The 25,322-nt window shown below is 47.9% G+C and overlaps 1 protein-coding gene across 1 annotated transcript in view; it reads left to right on the forward strand.

Annotated features, from left to right (window-relative positions):
* MYBBP1A (MYB binding protein 1a) overlaps positions 1–25,322 on the forward strand; it is a gene marked incomplete at its 5' end in the record, with an annotated part of 63,885 nt that overhangs the window by 3,299 nt on the left and 35,264 nt on the right. The window contains 19 exons of the mRNA XM_084273082.1: positions 51–158; positions 1,567–1,757; positions 2,234–2,401; positions 3,724–3,841; positions 4,387–4,676; positions 5,585–5,692; positions 6,281–6,406; positions 7,156–7,359; positions 8,678–8,786; positions 9,160–9,247; positions 10,138–10,289; positions 11,779–11,868; positions 12,573–12,713; positions 13,416–13,580; positions 14,592–14,749; positions 15,807–15,941; positions 16,869–16,980; positions 19,043–19,174; positions 21,511–21,579. Coding sequence (XP_084129208.1) covers positions 51–158; positions 1,567–1,757; positions 2,234–2,401; positions 3,724–3,841; positions 4,387–4,676; positions 5,585–5,692; positions 6,281–6,406; positions 7,156–7,359; positions 8,678–8,786; positions 9,160–9,247; positions 10,138–10,289; positions 11,779–11,868; positions 12,573–12,713; positions 13,416–13,580; positions 14,592–14,749; positions 15,807–15,941; positions 16,869–16,980; positions 19,043–19,174; positions 21,511–21,579 — 2,664 coding nt within the window. The remainder of the gene's footprint in view (positions 1–50; positions 159–1,566; positions 1,758–2,233; positions 2,402–3,723; positions 3,842–4,386; positions 4,677–5,584; positions 5,693–6,280; positions 6,407–7,155; positions 7,360–8,677; positions 8,787–9,159; positions 9,248–10,137; positions 10,290–11,778; positions 11,869–12,572; positions 12,714–13,415; positions 13,581–14,591; positions 14,750–15,806; positions 15,942–16,868; positions 16,981–19,042; positions 19,175–21,510; positions 21,580–25,322) is intronic.

Consider the following 25,322-nt stretch of genomic DNA (forward strand, 5'->3'; position numbering starts at 1 on the left):
GGACTGACTCTTCAGCTTAACCTTTGACATATGTCCTCTTTGCTTTCCAGGACCAGAAAGCTCTGCTGGAGAGCATCCAGCTTCTTCAGCAGCTGGCACATCACCAAGCACACCTCAGAGACCTCCCTCGCAGAACTCTGATAGACATCGTGTCTGAGGTACAGCCATGGCATGTGGGAAGGAGGGAGCACTTTGCTGGGGGACTGGTATTTCCTTAGCTTGTTACAAAGGGATGTGAAGGAGTGAGTTTAAACAGTGTGAGCAGTTTACTTTATGTGCTGTGGGCAGGTGCTTTTATTCTGGGAGGGATGCTTTTGTTTAGTTTGGTCTGATTTAATGGTGGACAAACCCACAGTCTGGTTTTTCCCAGTTAACTTGCTTGAGTGGTGCAGGAGACCCTCTGCTCTTCTGAATGCAGGGGTCCTGAAAACTGGACAGAAAACCTCTTTTTTATGTGCCAAGCCTGGGCCTAAGGTTGAATTTTTGGCTGTTGAGAGTGAGAGGATGTCAGGATATGGAGGATATAGTAAAAGAAGGGAGTTTCTGTATCACATCTCTTTTTTTTGTGGATAATGTTTGTAGATGTGAGGGCTGACAGTGTTAAATCAAAATTAAATGATGTGTTCTTTGTCACTTAGCCTTGATGTTAGGTTTAAATGTATTTTCATAGAATCACAGAATGTGTAAGCTTGCAAGGGACCTTTAAAGGCCATCTAGTCCAACCCCCCTGCAGTGAGCAGGGACATTCTCACTAGAAGAGTCATATTTTGAATCCAGTTTTTAAAAAAAATACAAATTAAATTGGTTTTTGTGCTTTTCTTATTCATGAAGACATTGCATCCAGTTTTCTCTAAAAGCATTGAACACAACTGCAAATCCTGTGGAAGCAAGTACCTTATGTTTTTGCTAAATGTAATTCAAAGCTAATGCAGGAGTGTCTTCTTCTCCCTGGGCTGAGCAGCTGAGAATAAGAGAGAGTTCACAGGACAGGAGAGAGTTGAGAACAACAGCAAGAGAACAATTGGAGCTGGAGTCAGAACAGCTGCCTGCTGACAGGGTGTTGTCCTGCTTCACCTGGTTAAGTGCCTGGAGAGGCTGTATGGCAGTCCTGGACACATCCATGTTGCATCACCACAAGGACTGTTTCTAAAGTTTCCAGAGCACTGCAAGTGTTTAGTAAAATGCTCCACAGTACAGATATTTTAATACAATGCACAGCAAGTCAGCAGTTTGCCATGATGAAGTTTAAGGCTGCTAAGAAGGGAGGGCTGGGGGGAAGGAGCTTTAAGACCTGGTTGTGCTTCTCATTCCCTGACTCTGGTTCACTGGGTGTGTAGTTGTAGTGTAATAAATCATGTTTCTTCCTTTTATTCTGTGCTGAGTCGTTTTGCCCATTGCAGAGTGATCCCTCTGTCCTTATCTCAAGTCCTGAGCCTCTCAATATATATTTTCTCTCCTTTTTGGCTGAAAGGGGGAGTAATAGAGGGGCTTTGGTGGCCATTTGGCCTCTAGCCAGGGTCAAACCACCACAGTTTCTCATATGCTGTTACCTTTATTCTCCTCTAGGTTCCTGAAACTGTGTTTCAGGAGGTCCTGTTTGGCATCTTGCAAAGTGACCTTGCCTCAGCCTTTGCCTCTCCAGAGAACCTGCACCTTTTGCTTGTGGGCATACAGAAATTCCCTGGTGTTATGAAACCTAAAAATCTGAAGAAGCTCTTTGGCTCACCTACAGTTGTGAATCAGGAGACTATTCCCAGGTAAGGTCTGAAATAAAGAACATTAAATGCAATATTCTTAGTCTCTTGACTGGCAGTGAGAGAAATCAGAGAACAGAAGAGCATCCAGGCAGGTTTGAATGTCTCCAGAGATGGAGATTCCACAGTCTCTCTGGGCAGCCTGTCCCAGGGCTCTGGCACCCTCACAGTGAATGTTTTTCCTTATGCTCCTCTGCTCCAGCTTGCATCTGCTGCTCCTTGGACATCACTGAGAAGAGCCTGGCTTCGTCCTCCTGACACTGTGGCTTTCATTCTGTTACCTGCCTGCATTTGCTGCAGCAGGTGCTGTTGAGGGTTAGGTGCTACCTGTTAACACAGGTTCCTAAATTACAGCCCTGTCCTATTTCTCCCAAGGGGCACAGCTCAGGAGACATTCCATGTCCTTCAGCAGGATGAATTTGGCCTTCAGCAATCCCCTTCCAGGCCAGATCTTGTATTATGTTCTCTCTTTCTTCTAGACTTGTAGAGCTTCTGCAAGGTGCTGCCAAGTCTGAGAAGAAGGACAAGAAACTGCCCAGTGTCGCCTTCCATTTGCTACAAGTTGCACTGAAGGAAGGTGCCTTTGAACTGTTCTGGAAAGAAGGTGTGGAGAATGGGCTCCTAAGGGAGAAATCAGGACCTGTGAGGTTTGTTTTAATCTACAGTGTTTGTTGTTTTCCACAATATCCTTCTGTTGCTTGCCCCAGTCTTTCTGCTGGCCTATGGTGGGGTGGAGCATGTGGTTTCTCATGAGCAATGTGGGAACCTCTGGTTTTGATTACTTGAGCATTCATCAGAAATTTTATAGGGAGCTTCAGTCCAGGACTTGGTAAGGATTTCTCTTAGGGTTGTGACATATAACAAATTTGAGGTTAAATTTAGGACAGCACATGAAGGTGATGGACCTCACTGGGCCTAAAGGGTTTCTTAAATCTATAGCTTGCTCCTACAAGACTTGGCAGAGGAGCTGTACTGTCCCTTTTTAAGTGGGTGAGAGGGAGAATTGTTCAGCTTTTAGTGGTTTAAGAGGCACAGCTTCTGTGGACACAAACCCTACATCTGAAATCTGTGCCTGAAACTGCTGGGGTTGTTCTTTGTGGGATGGACAGAATGAAAATGCTTGGGTGTGTTTGGATTCTGACATGGTCTCTGGGTTTACCTAGAATTTGGCTGTGGCTGACATCACAGCAGTAGCTATTTTAGCTCTTTTTCCAAGTTAATGCTGAATGTTTATAGGATTGTTTAAGTTGCCTGTTGAGACTTCTGCTGTATAACAACGCTGCCAAATCTGGAATACACATCTGTGAGTATTTAGCAGGAGCACAGTTTAATTTGCACCACAGCAAAGAAGCCAGTGATCAAGTTGAAATGTTTGTTAGATCAAGAGTTCAAAAGTTGCCTGCAGAATTTTTTCTTGGCATGTTACATGAGTATCACAGTGAAAGAAAACTATTTTCCAGGCCTGAGCAGTTTAATTCTTGTTTTACTTAGCTTGGGTACATATGAAAATACCCTTTGTGTGGTTGAAAGTGTTGCTTTTCTTCAGCCTGGTTTCCTGGAGAAATGAGGCTAGTGCTGTCTGTCTACTAACTCTTGTGCCCATTGGACAAATCTGATGAAAGTGGACAGTAAGTTGCTGTCAAAACTAAGTCAATTTGCCTAGTAGAAACTAAGTTAGTTTTATTAGGCCCATGGAAATAAATATCTGGGGAGAAGGGATCCAGAAAGTGGATTGAGGAAGGAACTCCTGGTGAGATCTCATCTACTGCTGTGGGGAGAGATCTTAACAGCCGTGCTAGTCAGAAGAAAAGCTTTGGGCAGTAGAATTTTTGGAGACAGGATCCATGAATTTTTTGCCTTATGCCTTCCTGCATGCTCCATGTAGCCTGTTCCACCAGTGCTGCTCTCTCTTACCCTTGTGTGAGGCTTTGCTGCTCTGTCTCTGGCTGAGAACCTCCTTTGTTTCCAGTTACACGTGCTACCGATTGCTGGGCAGCGCTCTCCCCTTGCTGTCTCTGGATCAGCTACAGATGGTTCTCAAAGGGAAGGTCATGCAGCACTATGGAGAACATGTGGTAACCTCTCAGGTAAGTCTTCTGAACATACTTGTGCTCAGTGTCCTGAGCAGAAGTCCTCTCTGCCCCTCTTTGTAGTTTCATGTTGTATTAAAAAGGTTTATGTAATGGCAGGACAAGGGGGATGGAGTGAAGCTGAAGGAAGGAAGGTTGAAATTGGATATTAGTGGGAAGTTCTTTCCAGAGAGAGTGGTGAGGGGCTGGAACAGGCTGCCCAGAGAGGGGGTGGATTCCCCGTCCCTGGGGGTGTTCAAGGCCAGGTTGGCTGGGGCCCTGGGCAACCTTGTGTAGCTCCAGGCCTGGAGGTTGTTGTCCCTGCCTGTGGCAGGGGGTTGGAACTCTGTGATCCTTGGGGTCCCTTCCAACCCAGACCAGTCTGGGATTCTATGATTCTATGAGTTGAAGTGGATGACCAGCTGTGTGCCTAATGACAAGTGTTCAGGCATGTTGCATTCATTTACTTACTGCAGCTGAATCTGTAAAGTGATTTGTAGTCAGAAAGACACTCAAGGCTCAGTGTGAGGCTCCTGACCTGTTTGCTTGGCCATGTTTTTCAGCTTCCAGACCGATTTAAGTTTGCTCCAGAAATGGAAACGTACATCGATGAATTCCTGAGCAGCTGCGAGGACCCGGAGAGGCAGCTGGCAGTGATGATCGGCTTCTCTACTCTCACCAATCAAGGCAATCCAGTGCTGTCCAGCTCTTCCAGGGTAGTCAGACACCTGCAGCCAGTGGCATTGCAGAAGTACGTGGACTGGCTCAAAGACATGTTCCTCAGGCCCGACTTGGACTCTTGTTTAGACTTCTCAAGTAACCGGCAAAAACAGCACCAGGACAATGTAAACATGTGAGTGTGTAGATGATGCACCTTCCTCTTCTCTTTCTACTTTGTGGTTAGAGTAACTACCTGTGTGAAGGCTGGTTTGGACAGCCAGCACTTGTTGGTTCCCTTGCCATGAGTTGATGGTTATTGTCTGTTCTGTTTCCTCTGTCCCTGAGGGATTAGCCCCAGCATCTGACTCTTGCTGGGACAAAATTCAATGCTGCAAGTAGGAGTAAACATGCTGAGAACCATCCAGCCTGACCACAGCAGACTGGATGACCAAAGAAATCTTTCCTTTTGTTTTTCTAGCCCTGATAACTGCTTTGGCCAAAATTCCCAGTGCTTTCCTTTTTTGACTACAGACTCTCAAGCCTTTGTAGGAATCATGCATCCCTTTTGTCTGTTAAACTGTCCTGAGTACTCTAGTATCCTTGGCCCACAGCAAAGCACCCACTTCCATGTCCCAAGAGTAGCCTGTAAATACTCACATCCTCAATAGGCATTTGCAGCAATTTCTAGTTGGGAAAGCTTCCCAAGAGAAAGTTCTGTCTGCCTTGATGCTGCTGCTGGCTGAATACCCCCTGTTTGATGCTGTGGGTACTGGGTTACTTGTGGGGCCTCTTCCAAAGATGTAAGCTGTTAAAGCAGAAAGCCTGTGTGTTGCAGCTCTACTTGACTCCTGCAGTTCTTGAAGTGCTTTTTGCTAAACTGCAGTTCTCACTGGGGTATATAGACTGTTTTGTGTGGTAAAAAAAGCAAAGTTGGGAAGATTATATCTCTTCTTATGTATTTGTTGCTTTCTTACTACATAACTTTGCCACCTTTTGTGTGAAGCCTCTAAATATCACCTCTTGCTGAGTGGATTGTGTGGTTGGGGGTTTATTTTGGGATGGTGTTCAAACTACTGATGGTGTCTGCTTCCTTTCTGGAAGAGCACAACATAAGGTTGCTCGGTTAAGAAAATGGGTCATCCACCGACTTGCTAACATCATTGAAAGCCCAGTGAAAAAAGAGGAGAGCCTTGTGATGGACATTTCCAGGTGAGAACAAGTTTTTAAAGACTTCATGCTACACATGCTGTTTAGCTCTCTAGCAGTAGTTGTAGAAGTTGTCCTCGTGACACTAGGCAAATCCAGTCTGGAAACACACTGTAGCATACATTGCTCAGGAGACTAGGTTCTGTTTTCAAAAGGCTTTCTGCAAACTTGGAGAAACTCCTGTCACAAGTAGTTCAGGTGCTTTAAATCACCCTAGTCCCATTTGTATTCAGTAAGTTGTAGTTTCCTGCTTACCAAGGCTATTGGAAGGTATTACTTGTAATCTTTGTGTCAGATCTTAATAAGTATTCATCTGTCAGTTTTGGAGTCTTGGAGAATATAACCAAAATCTCACAGTCTGAATTTTGTATTATGTGGCCTCAAGTGTTGGCACTTCACTTTTGTGAAGTCCTGAGCATCCTTCTCTTTACCCTGTGTTCCTTGAGGAAGGGGTTGTTGTGTAAACAGTGACTTTTTCCAGTGCTTGGTCATCCTTGAATAAAAATGTGGTGAATACATGGTGCTGTTTGGTTTGCACACGCATATTTTGACCAAGCTGGCTTTTAATTTTGTTCTTTCTGTGCATTCTAGGTTTTGCTTCTTCCATGCTTTCTTTGAGACCAAGAAAAAGACTTCTCAAATACGTGAGGCCAGTGTCCTTCCATCAGAGCCCTTAAATGAACAGGCTCATTCAGTGGCAGAAAACTACTTCTTTGGGTAAAGATTTTGCTTGTGTGCTTTAAGCTTTAAAAGGCCTGAGGATAAGATCAGCCTGCACATGGCAGGGCAATGACTTCAGGGTTATGAGCCACCATTGGAGCATTTGTTTGACTCTAGGACCAGGAAATGGCTTTTTTTTAAGGAGATCCTAGATGGATTTCCCAAAAATCCTTAATATCTGTCAAAAAATCCCCATAATTTTGCACAACAAACCTGCTGCGTATGTGTGAGATGATGAGGTAGGTATAGAGTTGCTTTTCTTACATAAGATTGCCACTGTTGCAAGCTAGAAGTGGAGGGACCTGACAGAGGTGGTGGGTTGCGTGCAGTTGGTTTTCCATCCCACTCTGTCTGCCAGCTGCTGATGGCTCCACAGTCCTCCCTGCCCAGAGGGAGAGGGAGTTGGTAGGAATAGATGCTTTTACATGATTATCAAAGCTGGTGCTCCAACCCCAGTAGAGGGAAACCAGAGGATTTGGAATGGAAACAATTTAAAATAACTTTCAGTGTCCTTGGGGGCACTGAATATGCTTTGACACACCAAGACAATGAGCTGCATATTACTCTACTTGGATACTTGCATGGGGTGACATTTAAGCCCTGTGAATCTTGAATTGCAACAAGTGACCAGAGCTCTGGAATGAGAGTGCTCTACCAGCAGATGTTATTTAGGAACGTGTGAGGAGGCCCTCTGGTTCCTCTGATGGTTCCTCTGATGGTAACATGCTGGCTGTTTTTCTTAACAGGTTACTTCAGACTTTAAACACCCTCACTGTTTTGGGGGACACAGAAAAGGCTGCAGCCTTGAGGGAGAAGCACATCCATGGTGTGACAGCAGATGGGAACCTGTGGATCTTTCTTCTTGTTGAATATGCTGACAAGCTGCTCTCCAGTGAGCATGTCAAACCTGTGAAGCCTTTTACCAAAGGACAGAGAGATGCCTGGGAGAGGTGAGATTGGGCAGATAAAGGATAAATTGTGTTCTCTCATTCTCCTGCTGCTGTTCCTGCTGCTGCAGCAGAGCTGTTTCATAGCAGTGGTAGTTGTGTTTCTTCCCTTTGAGTGTACTGCACATGTGACTGGGTTTCTTGTCACCTTTCTTCCTGTGCCTTCTGTGTGTTAACTGTGTGTGGCCATGTCCTGCTCTGTTTTTACTCTTAATCATTCTCCCAACTATGATTGAGCCAGAAGAATCCCAGACATATTGACAGCCTGGGAGAAGAGCTCCTGGGGAGCAGCCCTGCTGAGAAGGACCTGGGTGTGATGGGGGATGAGAAACTTCCCATGAGCCAGCAGTGGCTCTTGCAGCTGGGAAGGGCGATGGGATCCTGGGCTCCATCAGCAGAGGGGTGGCAGCAGGGACAGGGAGGGGATTGTCCCTCTCTGCTCTGCCCTCCTGAGGCCCCAGCTGGAGTCCTGTGGCCAGAGCTGGGGCCCCAGTACAAGAAAGATGGGGAACTGTTGGAGAGGGTTCAGAGGAGCCACAAAGATGCTCAGAGGGCTGGAGCAGCTCCCCTATGGAGAGAGGCTGAGGGAGCTGGGCTGGTTCAGCCTGGAGAAGAGAAGGCTGTGGGGGGACCTCATTGCAGCCTTCCAGTCCCTGAAGGGAGCAGAGAAACAGGAGGGGAATCAGCTTGTTCAAAGGGTAGAGACTGGCAGTACAAGGGGAATGGAGTGAAGCTGAAGGAAGGAAGGTTGAAATTGGATCTTAGTGGGAAGTTCTTTGCAGAGAGAGTGGTGAGGGTCTGGAACAGGCTGCCCAGAGAGGGGGTGGGTGCCCCGTCCCTGGGGGTGTTCAGGGCCAGGTTAGATGGGGCTCTGGGCAACCTTGTGTAGCTCCAGGCCTGGAGGTTGGTGTCCCTGGCAGGGGGGTTGGAACTGTGTGATCCTTGGGGTCCCTTCCAACCCAGACCAGTCTATGATCCTATGATTGTAACTATGCTAATCTTTTACTCTAGTAATGCCTGTACTAACTTCTCAGTGACTCTTTTCTGGTGCTCTTTTCTGAGCCTGGTTTCCCATAAAGGCCTGTGCATTAGCTGTACTACTAGGAATCTAGCCTGTGCCCAACCACAGAGCTTTTTAATAGCCTGACAAGGTGAGATGCCATTGCTGGGTCAAAACTGGATACTCTGTGTATGTCTGAATGCAGTCAGTTAAATGTTTTGTACAAAAACTTATACTATAGATTCGGTCATGGTTTTGATCTGATCATGAAGGGGTTTGCTGTTGTGATTGTCAAAGACTCCAAAGGGTTTCTTTCTTCAGAGCACTTCAGTCTGTGAAGAATCTGCAGAAGAAGGAACATAAATCAGACAGTGCCAAAGTCGTTGCTTTCCAGCAGCTTCTGCTATTAATGGCCATTCATCTTTTTAAGGTAAGACTGGAGCATATTTGGGTTTAAACTGGGCTGACAGTTTGATTTTTCCAATGCTGAGCTGGAGTTTCTTTGTGTTCAGAGATGCAGTGTTTCACAGCTTCTGGCTTCTAGAAATGGACAATTAGCAGCTTGTAAACTGTAGACCACTTGCAGGAGCAAAGCTTGGCCTGTGCCTTAGTTTTGCCCTTGATTTGCTGCTGAGTGGAGCAATTTTTACTTAGAATCATATTTTCTTCTGCAGAGGGGTTGTAGTAGCTGTTTTTAGTATTTGTAGCTATTTAGAGAGCTTGGATTGGGGGTATGTTCTGTCTGTTGCTGTAGTAGTGGGGAATTCACAGAGGGTGTTAACTGTCTGTGTGTGATCAAACAGAATTCCTCTGAAGCAATGGATGTTCTGAATGACCTTCTGAGCTGCACAGAGAAGGCATTCAGCAAAGAACCTAAGAAGAAAAAGACTGGTGAGTCCTTCCTACAGAAAGAAATGGAGTGGGGTTGTTAACGGTCTGTCAAAGGACAGAAGATGGCAGCTCTGTATCAGTGAAGCACTCTGCCCTGGCTCTGGCTAGATGCACTTATCTCAGGGAGAATCTGCTCTCCTCTCTTCTCTTCTTGTCCTTCTAAATCTCTGTGCTGGCCAGGAGCTTGACTATGGTGGTATCTGTCTGGCAAGCAAAGCTGAGGGCTCTCCTAATGGCTGGCAGGCCTGAAACCTGCTACTTTCAGAGCTCAAGTTCTGGGCAAACTAAATGTGTCCTGTGTGTAGACACTCCTGTTTGCTGATCAGACTTGTCCTTGTCCAGGGCCTGCAGAGCTAGGTTTGTAACTCCACCAGGAAAGAGCCTGACTTGGTCTTTTGATTTCCTCTCCAGCCTTGTGCTCTCTGTATAAATGTGAGGGTACTGTGAAAAGAAATGCTGTAATTCTGTGGTGGCTTGGTTGTGTCTAGATCAGGGTTCCCAAACTTGTGGACTAAAGGGCCTGTTTCAAATGTCAGCACTTTCCATGGGTTGCTGGGACTCCTCATTTCATTGGGAACACTATAAAATGTCTGTACCTTTGCTGACTAGCTGCTGATGGCTCTGCTGTGGCCAAGTAGGTGTCACACGATTTGCAGAACTGCTAATGAAAGACAGTTTGAAGTATGTCTCTTCCTACAGTTAGTAACCTTCCAATGCAGCTACAATCTTTAGCTTCATGCTTAATTATTCTGCTGTGTTGCTGGATGAGTCCATCTTCCATTCAGCTAGAGGGACCATCGTCTCTTCCTCAGGGAATTGTTCTGCAGACTGTTACTGATGTGCCAGGCCAGTGATTTTGCACCTTCCTGTCGTTGTTTGTTCCTGTGCAGAGAGTGCAGAGCCAGGATGGGTTGAGGTGATGGTGGAAATCCTTCTCTCCCTCCTTGCTCAGCCCAGCCTCCTCATCCGTCGCATCTCCAAGAGCGTGTTTGTACGGATATGCCCTCACCTGACCAAGAGAGGCTTGCAGCTCATCCTGGATGTAAGTGAGGCACTAGCAGGGCATTGTACTGCTCACCTGCCTTGTTCCTAACAGATACACAAGCACATGTCTATTCTGGGATTAAATACAAGCCTTCTTGATTTAGAAAATACCTGGTACTGTGTGCTGTTGAAGTTTAAATGTAGCAAATGAGAGGTTTGTTCTGGTTTAGTTTATTTTGTGATAGCCTGAGATCTGCTGACTTTGAACTTAATTCTTTGGGAGTTGTAGGCCAAAGAAATACCATGGTCAGTTTATGTGTCTGATAGGTATTATATGTGGATGGAAATGGCAGCTTCTACTTTTTTTGTCTGGAAAGGCTGAGCGTAGAGAGGCTAAAAATAAAGATGAAAATTTGAAACTCAAAATAGGAAAATATGGATCAGTTGTAAAGTGGTGTTTTCTGAGAGGAGTGCTGATCTGCCTGAGGGTAGGGAGGCTTTTCGGAGGTTTAACAAGGCCAAGTGCAGAGTGCTGCACAGGGGACAGAACAACCCCAGGCAGCGCTACAGGCTGGGGGAGACTGGCTGGAGAGCTGTCAGGCAGAGAGGGACCTGGGGGTGTTGGGTGACTGCAGGCTGAACATGAGCCAGCAGTGTGCCCAGGAAAGCCAATGGCATCCTGGCTTGTGTCAGACACAGTGTGGCCAGTAGGTCTGGGGAGGAGATTGTGCCCCTGTACTGGGCACTGGTGAGGTTGCACCTGGAGTGCTGGGTCCAGTTCTGGGCTCCTCCCCATCAGAAGGACATTGAGGTCCTGGAGAGAGTCCAGAGAAGGGCAACCAGGCTGGGGAAGGGGCTGGAGGGCAAATCCTGTGAGGAGCAGTTGAGGAAGCTGGGGGTGTTCAGCCTGGAGAAGAGGAGGCTGAGGGGAGACCTTCTCCCCACCTCCACTGACCTGACAGGAGGGTGCAGAGAGGTGGGTGATGGTCTCTTCAGCCAGGGGCCAGGAGATGGGACAAGGGGCAATGGGCTCAAGCTGTGCCAGGGCAGGGTCAGAGCAGATGTGAGGGAAAAGTTCTTCCCTGAAAGAGTAGTTGTGGCTGGAACAGGCTGCCCAGGGAGGGGCTGAGTCACCTTCCCTGGGTGTGTTTAAAAAAGGGTAGATGAGGTGCTCAGGGATCTGGTTTAGCTTAGGATGGGAATGGTTGGACTTGATGATCTTAAAGGTCTTTTCCAACCTTGTGATTCTGTGAGAGAGGAATATGTGGATGACAGAGATGAGCTATCAGGTGCTTAATATGATGTACCTCATACTTCATCTGTAATGAAATGTATGATGTCACCAACCTTGTCAGTTTTCTTCACCTTTTTTGTTTCCTACAGGAAGAATGCAGCATGTTCTGCCAAGCTGGAAAGTTGAATGTGCTTAGTTACTTTTTTGTTACTCAGCTCGCTTACTGTGCTGAGACTCTTGTCTGTTGTAGCCAGAAATGCATCAAAATGAAACACTGAAAAAAACCCACAAGTTCCTTTCTTTTTTTTTTCAGGTTCTTGACCCAGACCAAGAGCAAAATGAAGAGAGTGCTGTTGTTGTGTTGGAAGAATCAAACAAAAAGATGAAATCTGCACAGCACACGGTAATAGATCTGCCATTGCCAGTGACAAATATTCTTCAAACCTTTGCTGTTGAAAGAAATGTTTCTTCTGATCTGCAGTAGTAGATATGATTGCAATTCTCTGTCTTGAGTAAAATGGCTGTTGCTCCATTAGGATCATAGAATTTCTCCCTCTCCAGAAGCTCTTCTCCCAGGCTGTATAGTGCAACACAGAAATGGCTTCTTGGAAGTGGATGTTTGTTTGTATCTTGACCTTGAAGGAGCATGCTGTTGTGGGCATGGCTGTTGGAATAGATGTCTTCCTGAGAACAAATGACTGTGTGCTGCAATTAGCAAAGGCCACAGACTGAATTGTAGCTATGTTGCACAGCCATCTGAATTCAACACTCTGAGTTTTAAGAACTGCAGATCTCCAAGTCACAAAGCATTGCGAGCACTGGCAGGAAGGAGACTCAGATGGGGGCTGTTACCTCAGATACCCCTTGGAATCCTCTTTTTGAGACTCATTCAGTGTGCCAGAGAAGTCTATTTATTATGTTCTGCTCCTAGCTTTTGTGAAGACCTGGTTTCTTCTTATCTGAGGGGTCTTTACTTGAACCTGAGGCTGGAAGCCAGGCAGTGGGGTGTGGGAAGGGTTGGAGGTTTTGTTTTGAACAGTGACACAGCAGGGAATTGAGTAGGGCTTGAAGAACACTGTGGTCAGGAAATGAACTTTCTTTCCTCAGGACAAGGAAGGAAGTGACAACTCAGATGACAGCGACACTGAGGAAGAAGAGGATGACAGTGGAGATGAGGAAAAGGATGAAGAAGTCGATGAGGATTTTCGCAGTCAGCTGATGAATGTCCTCCAGGCAGGGAATGCATCGGTATGTTTTCACTGCCTGCCTTAATACAGACACCAGGAGGTTTGGGGAGGTGATCATTGATCTAATATCTGCATCTTACCTGAGCCCAGGCAGTGATAACCCTGGCAGTCATCTTTCTATGGTGTTTGAAGCAGGAGGTCAGGATCTTCAAGCTGTGAGAATAAGTCACTTTTTGTTTATTATTAGTTTGTCTTGAGAGCTTTGCTGTCTGGCCTAGCCTGATAGAGCTTGTGTTCCTGCCTGTAATAAATGAGATTGGTGTGAACTGGAGCCCTGAGATATGGAGACCTGTTGGCTGTGTTAGCTGGCCTCTGTGGAGTGTGGTCTCTGAAGGCCATGCTGAAGACTCTTGTCTCAGTGCTGGACTGGTTTCATGCTCCCTGTAAAGGCTACAGGCATATTAACATGCTAACCTTTTACTGAGGGAGCAACAGCACAGAGGGAGTGTTTGTGAAACATCAGGTTCTTCCTTCTCCTGACCCTTTAGCTCTACATGTTATTCCTGCACAGCAGGATTACCTGATAGGAAACAAGAGTGAGATTCCTTAGGGGTCTGAAGGTCTGTTTTCCCTCCCCATGTTGCTATTCTGTGTCTGGAGTTACTGGCGTCCCTCATCTGAGTCTGATCGTGGCTCTGGTTCTGTCCTCACTGTCTGAGATCCCTGAAATGACGTGTTGTTTTTTGTATTCTAAAAGAAAAAGGGAAGAGATGAGAGTGATGAAGAGCTGGATGATGAAGCCATGATGGCTCTTGACAAGAACATCTCCGCCCTTTTTGCGGAGCAGCAGAAACGAATTCAGGCAAAGAAGGATGAGAAAGACAAGATGAGGAAGGAGAAGATCCTGCGAAGAGATTTCAAGATTAAGGTGGGAGCTAAGTGGAGTGAAGACCTCTGGCTGACTAGCACATTAGCTGTAGCCTACCACATGCCATGAGCTACATAACTAAACAGCTTGGACATTACTGTACGTCCTAAGTTCCTGGGCACTGGGACTGGATGGTTCTGGCATTGTACAGCACCTGGCACAGCAAGATCATGGTCAGTGATTGGGGGCTTCACATGCCTACTCTTAAACAAAAATTGCTATGAAAAGGCAAACTGCCTTTTTCATTTGCTGATCTGAAATGATTCCCTTTATTAGGTCTTACCCCACACCTGCCATTTTTGGTAAACTGGACAAACTTGATGTGCTTTAGTGTGATGTGCCTAAAATCCTTCTGGTAACTTTGCAGTGTAAGCTAGTTTTTGCCTTGTTATGCTACTAAAACAGGGAGCTTTTTGATTAGCAGCCCCTGGTTATTTGTAACTGTAATACTGACAATGGTCCACCTGGTGTCAGCATGGGCTGTTCAGGATATTCAGCTACCCAGGGGCATCTCCAGCCACTCACAGAAGTTGGTGTGAGGTTAAGCCACATGAAAAGTGATGCAGCTGGCCCTTGGCTTTCCTGTGCTTTCCTTCTGATACTGTGCTGTAAGAGGCTGACTGTGTGCTAGTGCACTGTGGCAGTCACAGAGGGGCTTGCAGGGTGAGAGCTCTCAATCAGTGGTGCGGACAGGTCTGTGCCAAGTTACAGTGACTACAGGTCTGGCCAGGGTCCCAGTGATTCTCTTTGCTGCTGATTGTAGATGTTGTCACTTCATGAAATAGGCTGAAGTCAACACACAGCCCTTAATCTCCCATGGCAAATGTTTAATTTTCCATTTCTCATTCCCTAGCAGCACAAATGATAGCAGAAGATGTACACATCTCAGCTGCAAACAGTTTTGTTCAGCTGCTCTGTAGCTCACTCCTGCAGCAGCCTGAAGGAGCTGCTCTGGGTAGATCCATCATGTTTCCCTGTCTGCATTAATCCTCATGAGGTCTGTGTTTGCAGGTGCTGGATCTGGTTGAAGTGTACCTGACTAAACAGTCGGAGAACCCCTTGGTGTTTGACATCATTGAGCCCCTGCTCCGGGTGATTGAGCAGTGCATGAGCTCAGACTCTGACAAGCAGGAGGTCGACTTCCTCCAGAAAACAGCCAATATCTTCAAGTAAGTGTGTGTAGTCCTCCAGATGATAGGCAGTCTATTTTGATAGACACCAGTGGTGTTGGTGGAATCTCCCCGAAGCACACGTGCACACAGTGCTTAGCCATAGCCTGCAGGAAAGAAATCAGGATCTAGGTTTTCTAGTCTAAGGGACTTTGAGTGCCAAACCTGTTAGCAGGTGGCCACCTTAAGAACAAACATTGGTATTGCAGGCAGGGTGCTATGTCACTGGTAGATGACAGGGTGGCCATGAGCCAGCAGTGTGCCCTGGGGGCTGAGAGAGACAATGGGATCCTGGGGGCCATCAAGAGGAGTGTGGCCAGCGGGTCGAAAGAGGGGATCCTCCCTCTCTGCTCTGCCCTGGTCAGGCCCCACCTGCAGTGTTGTGCCCAGTGCTGGGCATAAAAAAGACAGTGATATCCTGGAGAGGGTCCAGAGGAGGCTACAGAGATGATGAAGGGCCTGGAGCATCTCCCCTCTGAGGAAAGGCTGAGGGAGCTGGGGCTGTTCAGCCTGGAGAGAAGAAGACTAAGGGGGGACCTTCTTAATGTTGATAAACATCTGAAGGATGGGATGCAGGGGAAATGGGCAGCCCCTTTTCAGTGCTCTGTGGGGACAGGACAAGGGGCAATGGCTGCAAGTTAGAGCACAGGAAGAACTTTTCCCCAGTGAGGGTGCCAGAGCCCTGGGACAGGCTGCCCAGGGGGTTGTGGAGTCTCCATCTCTGGAGATATTCCAGCCCCGTCTGGACGCCGCCCTGTGCAATATGAGCTGGGGAGCTGCTTTGGCAGGGGGGTTGGACCCCAGGAGCTCTCCAGGTCCCTTCCAACCCCTGGGATTCTCTGATTCTATGATGCCTGAATAGGTGCTTGAAGGCAAAGAGCAGTGAGTTTCCTTGCCCTTCATGCCACAGCAGTGACTGCCTCTTGCACTGCTCGCAGCTAGCATGGCTTTTGTTGATGTGTTACCCAGAACCCAGTGGTAAGACTTCACAGGCACCTGTTTCCCAGAGCTCTTTCTGTAGGTAATGGCTTTGGGGGTTGTTCTAATGCTCTTCCAGGAACTCACTGTGCCGAACAAAGCAGTACTGCAGGACAGCAGGTGAACTGCAAGAAGACCTGCATGCTTTTGTGGAGAGGCTTGTGAAGAAAGCCTGCAAGCACACTGACTCTTCAGTGGCTCTTTATTACTTCAGGTGAGCGTTACAAAGGAGCATCTCCACTCATGCAGTGACCATGGCTGGTCAGTAAGCAGGCATAATAGTGCATGTTAAAACAGTTCCAGGAAGGGAGAGAGTGGATGAAGGCTGGGTGCCAGCATCTGTGCCTTACATGAGGACTAGTTATCCTGGGGTCTGAAGCTTTTTCAGACAGATGTCTCTTTTTTTGGGCATCATCTTCTAGGGGTCTGTGTTAGAGAAATCATCTGGTACAGCTTTGCTGACAGTGATTAGTGATGGGAAGCACTTCCTTGAGGGTCCATCAGGAGCTAATGAGTTGTGTGTGATTCCGTGTGAGAATGAGTGTAACTTACAGTCCATGTGAGACGATTATTCTGCAAATACTCTGCTTTCCTGTGTGAACAACAGCACAATGAGATGATGGTTGTGAGTCCTGACTAGGTATCCACTCCTTTGCCACTGAATACAGGTAAATTGGGATAAGCCCTTGTGTATTTCTTAGGAAACATGAGCAATCCCACTGTTTCCTGGTGTAAATGGGAGTGCTGTTTACCAGCAGGCTCTCTTGTGACCTGCAGGCACTTTCAGGAACACTTTCACACTCTGGGATTTCTTGGCAGTACCCTGGGTGAATGCAGAAGTCCTCAAGCAGTGGTAGTCAAAGCTGGTAGAGGGCAGCAAGAGCTTGAGGACACCAGGCTTGATGGGTGGTGTGTCTGTGACTGCAGTGGCAGGTAATGAAATCATGCAGCCTCCTAAGATTTATTAGTCTTTAGATCTGGCAAGAGTGGGTTGGACTTGAGGGAAGGGAGTGTCTTGGACTCTTTAACCCCCCTTGGTATGGAATGAATTGCCTGCTTCACTTGGCCTCTGCCCTCAGGTGCCTTTGCAGAGGCACAGGATGCTGTGGTAATTGCTGTGCTCTCCCATTTTCTTTCCAAGTGCCTCATTATACCTGCTCAAAGTGTTGAGAGGAAACACTCCGAAAAAGTCATCCGCTCGTCCTGCCCCTCTGCCAGAGCAGCAGAGCATCACCGTCCCTCAGGACAGCCAGGTGAGACAGCAGGCTGCTCTTGAGGCTGTGCAGTTTGTGAGTAAAGGTGTATCACCCCATTTCTCTGAGTGGGACTTGCATATTCAGTCTCACTGTGCCTGCTGATGCATGACTTCTCTACTGTGAAGCTATGGCATTCCCCAGTCCCTTCTGGCTCTCATCCTCCTGTCTTTGCAGTACCTCTTGCTGGTGGCCATCAGGGGCTGCTGAAGTACACTGCATCCAGGTTAATTGCCTGAGAAGCCTGATGGGTATTTAATGTTCTCCTGGCCAGTTGGCTATTTTTTCTATTACCCCTTTGCTCACACTCTCAGCTCTTTACTGGGGGGGGTGCCTAGGGGCAGGGAGGCACAGGGCAGTGGTGGATGGGAGTGAATGCCTGTCTCTGAGGTTTGGGCTGAGATTTTGCAGGGTGAAGAGATTTAGGGAGCAGCCTTGATTTCAGTGGTAGTTGTTCACTGGGAGACTCTCCATCTGTGCTGTGGGTGTCTGTTACTCGGGGAGCTTTGCTGTCTGATTTTTCTTTCACCTGCTCTCTGCTGATGTCACAGGTTTCCAGATTTGGTGACCCTGTATGTTGGGCAGTCATGTCCAATCACCTCCACCAGAAACCTAGCAAGAGGTGTTTCACCAGCTGGTCTGATACTTGTCTCTAAACTTCCCAAATCGTGTACAGGAATGAGTGCCTCAATCCTGTTGGCATTTTGTGGGGCAGGAGAATAAACAGGGCTATCTTGTGACCCCTGTCCCTGGGGGTGTTCCAGGCCAGGTTGGATGTGGCCCTGGGCAACCTTGTGTAGCTCCAGGCCTGGAGGTTGGTGTCCCTGCCTGTGGCAGGGGGGTTGGAACTGTGTGATCCTTGGGGTCCCTTCCAACCCAGACCAGTCTATGATTCTATGATGATAGATTATTAGCAGCTGAAAACACAGCCAGTGTTTCTAAAGCTTAGTGAGAGACTGAAAGCGTTTATCCAAACAGCTCTTGTTTTGTGCTGGAAAGAAAGAGACAGTGGGAGTGCTTGATGTTGAGGCCAGATGTTTCATAGCATCTTTGTGCAGCTTCACAGGGGAGGCTGTCAGTCCTGCAGGATCAGAGCTGTGGTCTTGACCAGCCAACGACACGGCCAGCAGCTGAAGTGAGTTGCTGGTTTGAGGGAAGTGACACAGTTCACTTTGTATGATGCTGCTGTTGCTGGAGTGTGTTGAAGCTGGGAGGGTTTTCCAGTGGGGAACCAGAGGCAAAGGGGTGGTGTGTTTCCAGTGAGGATAATCTGGAGCTTTCCAGTAAGCAGCAGTATGGAACTAGAGCACTGTGATGCAGTGGCCAAGTTCATGGAAAATCCTGTTACTACAGAAGAAATGGTTTACATCAATATCTGCATGGGAGATCACAGTTCTGACCTCCTGGGCGTTAAGTTTACTTTCTTCCCAGAGAACTGTGCTTGCCTGGCAGTATGAGAACAGTCAGGAACATCAGGAGGTGAAGCTCTGCACTTGGTATTTCCTTCTCCTGGGATATTAGTTCAGGTCTGAATGGCCTGTGCAGGTCTCTGCTGGTTGCTTCACGTCTGGGCTTGTTCCCCACCAGAGGGGGATATTGGAGCGTTTACACATCCTGGGATCGCTGGATCCTTGATGAACAGAGCTGCTAAGCAGGTGTAGATCTAAGTATCCACATACACTAATACAGCTCTACAGCTGAGAACACAGTGTGCACAGCACAGCTGCTGCCCAGTGGTCTTTGAGTGCTCTGTAAACCTAACACCTCTTAGACAAGCCCACCCTCCACGCCATGTGCTTTGTATATAGTCTTACCAGAAAGCTGTGCTGTCTCTAACATGGTCATACAGCTGTCAGCACTTGGGGAAGCATGTTTTGGGCCCACTTTGTTGTTTCTTCATGTTCCTGTGTTGCATCTCATAGGCTGGTGTATATGAACTACCTAAGCATATCAAGCTGCTGGAAAAGGAACCATGTGCACGGGTCAGACTTAACGACTCCATCGCTAGCGATTCATCCTTGAGTTTCACTGGAAAATGGTTTGTTCTGCTTTATCCCTGTAGGTTTTGAGCACAGGCTGTTTGGATATGGAGAGGGTGACTGCAGTCTATCAGCAAGCACTGACACACTTCTTGACTAAACGCAACAGTTCCCTTACCAGCTCCATGTTCCACGATCTCTTCAGGCGCTTCCCGGTAAGTGTTGCTGGCTGTGTGCTGTGCTGGCTTCTGCTGGCTCCAAAGTACAGCTGGAATTCTGGGGAGAGTAGGGAGAAAAACTTCCCTGCTTTATCACACACTTTCAAAACTGCTGTAAGGTTTCCTTGGATCTTCACCTGCTCAGACTCTTAATATGGTTTGAATCACAGAATCCCAGACTGGTCTGGGTTGGAAGGGACCCCAAGGATCACAGAGCTCCAACCCCGCTGCCACAGGCAGGGACACCAACCTCCAGCCCTGGAGCTACACAAGGTTGCCCAGGGCCCCAGCCAACCTGGCCTTGAACACCCCCAGGGATGGGGCACCCACCCCCTCTCTGGGCAGCCTGTTCCAGCCCCTCACCACTCTCTCTGCAAAGAACTTATCCCTCATATCCAGTTTAAACCTTCCTTCCTTCAGCTTCACTCCATCCCCCTTGTCCTGCCAGTCTCTGCCCTTTAACAAGCTGATTCCCCTCCTGTTTCTCTGCTCCCTTCAGGGACTGGAAGGCTGCAATGAGGTCCCCCCACAGCCTTCTCTTCTCCAGGCTGAACCAGCCCAGCTCCCTCAGCCTCTCTTCGTAGGGGAGCTGCTCCAGCCCTCTGAGCATCTTTGTGGCTCCTCTGACCCCTTTCCACCAGTTCCCCATCTTTCTTGTATTGGGGCCCCAGCTCTGGACACAGGACTCCAGATGAGGCAACACTGCAGAGGGTCAGGTTCTCCTCTGTGGTTGTACTGGGATGCTGCTTTGAGAGTATAGCTGAACAGAAGGCAGCTCTTTACAGCCTAGCCTAAGAAGGTCTAGTGTTTTACCAGTGTTTGAGACACGGTGGATGAGCAAGGCTTGTGTAAAGGCATCTAAACAGCTAAACAGCTCCTCTCTGTCTGTGCTCTGAGTGCTCAGTTTCTCAGTTTTCTTCCAAGAAGGCCACAGAGTGCAGAGTCTAATTGGAGTGTAATCTGAGCTGGATGTTCAACCACTGTCAATGACTGAAAGGTGTGAGGTATTTGCTGCACACCTGACCTATGCCTGGAGCTGCTCCGTGCTATGAGGACAGACAGTTTTAATGAAACAGGCCTTGGGTCTGAATGTCTTACAGTTATTCAGGGATTTTTAGGTCAGAGTGAGGTACAGACAGTTGCCAGAAAACCTTTCTCAAGGGCTTAAACCTTTTAGAATTGACGTCTGACAGCAGGGTGGGAGGAGGTATAGGTTGGTTTAACTGTGGGAAGATGCTTTCTGACTTTTTGGGAATCCACCCAGGAGAGAGTGCTTTTGCATTTCAGGTTTCTTAGGACACAAGCCCACAATGCCACCCACATAAATTAGTGAAATAGTGGGAGGAGAAGTGTTGTGTTGCTGCACACGTGGACAGCAAGCTCAGGATCCCATTTGTAGGTTTCTAGAGCCTGTGGATTCGATTTGACTGTTCCTTGCAGAAATCTCTTGTAAAATCTTTAAGCTCATCCCTTCTAGGTAATCACAAAGGTAATGATACACACAGATACTGGCCTGTTTAAAGTTGGGTTTTACATGTTCTTGTAGGAACTGTTGTAGCCCCAGAAGAAGCCATTTCGGGTGGTGTGGTTGCAATTACTGCCTACACAGGATGTCAGAGCACTGTGCTGCAAACTGCTGCCTGTGCTTTGCCTGGGCCATACCTCCCAGTGCCTGAGAGATGGCATTAGAGCTGTACCTGCAAAGAATTTGCAATCCAGATATTTATCATTTCTTTTGCCCCTCAAGTTTGAAAGGCTTTGCCTGTAAACATAGAAATTAGGTCAGAACAGAGGTTCAGCAAGTTTTGCTGACAGTTACTCCCCTAGAAAGTTTATTTTGGTGAAGACTGGTTACAGAGGACAACTTAAAGATAACCTGTCTCCAGGGAGGCCTTCCTCCTCACAGTTTTGGGCTTCTTTAGCACGTGGGTTCCTATCTTTTCTCAAGCTCTGAGGTTTTCCAGTCCAACTCAGGATGTTCTCCTTTGCCTCTGAGGCTGTTCCTCTGCATGAAGCAACCTGCCTACCTAAAGTGTCAGGCAGATGCAGGCTTCAACCAGGCACTGTGCAGGGTGCTGGAGGTGAAATCTTTGCCTGATTTTTCCAAGTGAAGAGCTTTGCTGCTGGTTTTGTTGTGATCAAGATTTCACTCAGGGCTGGTGTGAACAAAGCTGTTAACTTTCAAATAAGCTGTTGCTGATCTCTGGGCTCTTTCTTCTTTCTTGTGGCATTTTCCTTTTACTTGAGAAGCTGTGTTTAAATATAGATTGTTTTCTTGAAAAACAAACCTGTCAGCAAACCACTAATAAGAGACTGTCTTTCTTTTGTTACAGATCATGTGTAAACCACTAGTAGATACTCTTGTCAAGTCTATCACAGCAGGAGCCAGGCAACATCAGCAGGTAAGAAGGAAAGCAAACAAACAAAGCTGTGTTAAACAGTCACTTGGAGAAGTTTGTTAATCAGGGCAGCTCAGGTGATGCTTGGGAGGCTTATTGCTGCCTTTAGGGCTGCCCAGTTTTGAGAAGTGGGCTTCCTGTGGGAGAGCTTTTGCAGATGCTGCCTGGCTGCCTCAGGTGTGTCACTGAAGCTGTGGAAGGAGATTACGGCTTCGCAGTCACGGGGGTCCTTTGGTAGCATCTCCTTTAAAAAATTGCTGGCACCTCTCAAGGTTGAGGCCTGATTGTTTTAGGGGTTGTCCTCAGTCACACCTTGATTACTTTCTTATTGGTAAGGTGTTGTTCTTGTAATCCTTGCCTCCTGAGGGTGGCTTTGTGAGTCTGTTCGGCGCTGCGCCAGCTGTCCTGCGTTTTCTTAGCCACGTGCTTCTGTGTTCAGTTTAAAACCAGCCTGTGCCATAGCTCCAGCTTTTGCTGGTGGATTGCACACACCTTACACAGAATTAGTGGAACCTTAGCAAAAAAACCTTGCAAGGTGACTGCACAACTCACTGCTGCCTGAGCAGGGAACGAGCCCTCTGGGTTTTCACTGCAGTGGGGGTGTCTTCAGTGCAGTTCATAACCAACCCTGCTTTGGGCCAACAGCACCGTGTCTCAAGCTTTCCCACCCCCTTGCTGTGACATTCGTCTGTCCCCTGCAGAAGTGCATCCTAGATTGCACTTCCATTTCATAAATACCTGGTTTATTGCTTCTGATCACTGGAGGGAGTGTGAAGGGCTCGGTATGTGTTTATGGGGAGGTTGCTTTATGGTGTCAGTGTAAGTTGCATTTCAGGTTCATACCCAATAGGGATTAAACAAGAACAAACAGAGAAAAGAGAGTGAATTAAGCTATTAGTAACTTCAGTAGATAGACATAAGGATGTGTTACACAAATAACAAACAACTTAATTGTAAGGCACATACTTGATCCTATCCTCAAGAGACCAGAACAGCATCACCAAACAGACAGCTTCATTTATGTGGGTATCTTTGATTCCCCACAGGGAATAGCATTGTCCTCCTTTCAAGGTTTCCACAGCTATCTGCTCAAGCTTTGTTTCCAGAGCTTGTTTATCTGTGAGTGGGAGGAGTAGGGGAGGACGTGCAATGGGCTGCGTGGGAGAGACCGGATAGAGAGCATGGATATGCCACTGTTTGAACAAAGGCAGCATGGAGACTGAGCTATGTAAAGCCTGTGGAGTTTGGAGTTGCAGATTTACATCTTTAGCAGACTGCTTCCTTTTCAGGAATTCTGGCTTTCCTTCATCTAATGTCCTGTTTGCCAGGCTTTCAATTAACTTCCCCACTGATTCTCAATGCGGAGGAGCTTTGGTGGTGTCCTCAGGGATAGAGTAGGGGACAAGCTTACATGGGTGTGTGTGGCCAAGTGATGTTGTTGGCAAAGCAAGGGGATTAACTTGTCAGTGTCTGTGTGGCTCCTGGCAGCCTCTGAGGGAGTGGAGTGGAAGGTGCTCAGGTACCAAAACGGCTGAGTCCCAAGGACACCAAAGGGCTCCTGATACCCTGAGTGTAGAATCCCAGAACCCCAGACTGGTTTGGTTTGGAAGGAACCCCTCTAGTTCCACCCCAGCCATGGACAGAGACATCCCCCACCAGCCCGTAGTGCCCCAAGCCCCATCCAGCCTGGACTTGAACCCTGCCAGAGATCCAGGTACAGCCCCAGCTTCTCTGGGCACCCTGTGCCAGGGCCTCCCCTCTCCCTGGGAAGGATTTCTGCCTCCCAGCTCCTCTCCAGCTGTCCTCCTGCAGCTGAAGGCCATTCCCCCAACCTGTCCTTCCCTGCCCTTGGCACCAGCCCCTTTCCAGCTCTCCTGAAGCCCCTCAAGGGACTGGAAGGGGCTTGGAGCTCTCCCCAGAAACAGCCTTCTCTTCTTCAGGCTGAGCCAGCCCAGCTCTCCCAGCCTGACTCCAGAGCAGAGGGGCTGCACCCCTCGGATCATTCTGTGACCATCTTGCCCACCTCAGTGAAGGAGAAGTAAATGTCTCTTAGTTTCAACTACTGAGTATTTGCCTCTGATCATTAAACTAGCTCAGTCCCAGACACATGAGGCTTAATTGCCCTTCTAACACTCCTGTTATTAATGCTGATCGTTCTGGCTCTGCTTGCTGTGTCTGTGTGAACAGCTAATCCCACTGTGATTCTGACATCTGGGCTGTGGAGATGCCTTTGACAGGGAGTGCTCAGGGCTGTGCTGGTGGGGAGAGCCGTGCCCTGCACAGGAGGCTGGAGGCTCACAGCTCTGGCCTGGCGTCTCCTGGCAGTGAACCCTGGGGCTGCTTTCCCAGGTGGCCTGGGTAGCCCATTCCCAAGGGGTAGGAGGAGCAAATACACCATCAGGTTGGGTTTTTTTAGGTAATTCTGAACAAAAGGAGCAGTAGTTCCTAAGGAGGATGTAAGAGGGGTGTTTGTGAGACCAGCATGGAGGTTGGTCCATCTCCCCTCTCAGCCAGACTGGTGCCTGAGCTTTTTAGGGCCTTTAAGGTAAGATCTGGTGGTCACTGGCATGTGTGTCCAGCTCTTACCTGTGAGGGGGTCTCTGCTCTTGACTGTAAAGTCAGCCTTGGTCACCAAGTGACTGCCCCAGTTGAAGTGATGGCAGCCCAGTACACCACACAGTGTACCTCAGGGACTGGGCCTCTTGTCAAGAAGCAGCAGACCCAAACTGTGCCTTCTGTTGTAGGCTGCTGCAGGTCTGTCCCACTGAATTTCTGGAGGTTGTAACTGATAGAGGATCAAGAAGCTGTTCAGATGCTGTTCAGCTGGTGTGGGCTTGGAGAGGAGCAGTCTTGCCACTCCAGCACCAGCCCTTTGTCCTGACCCTGTGGTGCTCACTGTCTGGTGCCCAGGTGTTCATGCAGTTATGCCACAAAGTGGATGTGAGGATGGTTTGGCTGAAAGCTCCCCTTCCCTTGGCACACACAGGGAAGGTCAGTTCAGGAGCTGGAGTGGCAGGGTGGAAGCTGTGATTGATTCATCAAGCAGCAGTGGTCATTAACATGAAATGATGGCTTCTCAGAGGTGAGCATGAGAGTACTGGAAAGCAGTGTTTATCTATGTGTGTGGGCTGTTGGCTGTAGCTGATGACTTGGGTAACTAGGACTTGCATTGCCACAGACTTTCTGTGTATCATGTCTCCCTCAGTTGCTCACCTCGAAAACCTGGAGAACATCAAACCCCTCAGCAGCAGCACTGCTGTGGTGTGGTCTATAAAGACAGGGGTGTTTGTAGCTATGGGTGGGTGTTAGGTGCCTTTCAGAGAGGGGTGTTTCTTTGGCCTCTGTCATTGTTGTAGAGAAGGGTCTTTTGGAGATGTCCAAAGGCAGGTGCATCTGGGGGGGGGGAGGCAGGATGTGCACCTTGATGCAAAGCTTAGCATTAAAAAAGGAGCTTCAGAAGAAGAACTTTAGATAGTGTGACTGACTTCAAGTCAGCCCTTCTCCTCCAATGCCATTCCTACATGCCTAAAGCAGCAGTAAGCTTATTCACCTCCATACTGGAGTAATCTGTGAGATAAGAGGAGCACTTTGAGGGGTGAGGGCTCTTAAGGCATTTTAAACCTGGCTCACAGTGGTTGGGCTGGTAGGTTTTCCTAGCAGTAAGCTCAACCTGTATAACAAGTTTTAAACTGGAAAGGTGAATTTGCAGTGGTCTTACTGAGGCTGAACTTAGAACTGGAGCTTGT

Source organism: Gallinula chloropus (genome assembly GCF_964237585.1).
Source record: "Gallinula chloropus genome assembly, chromosome: 19".
NCBI classification, from domain to species: domain Eukaryota; kingdom Metazoa; phylum Chordata; class Aves; order Gruiformes; family Rallidae; genus Gallinula; species Gallinula chloropus.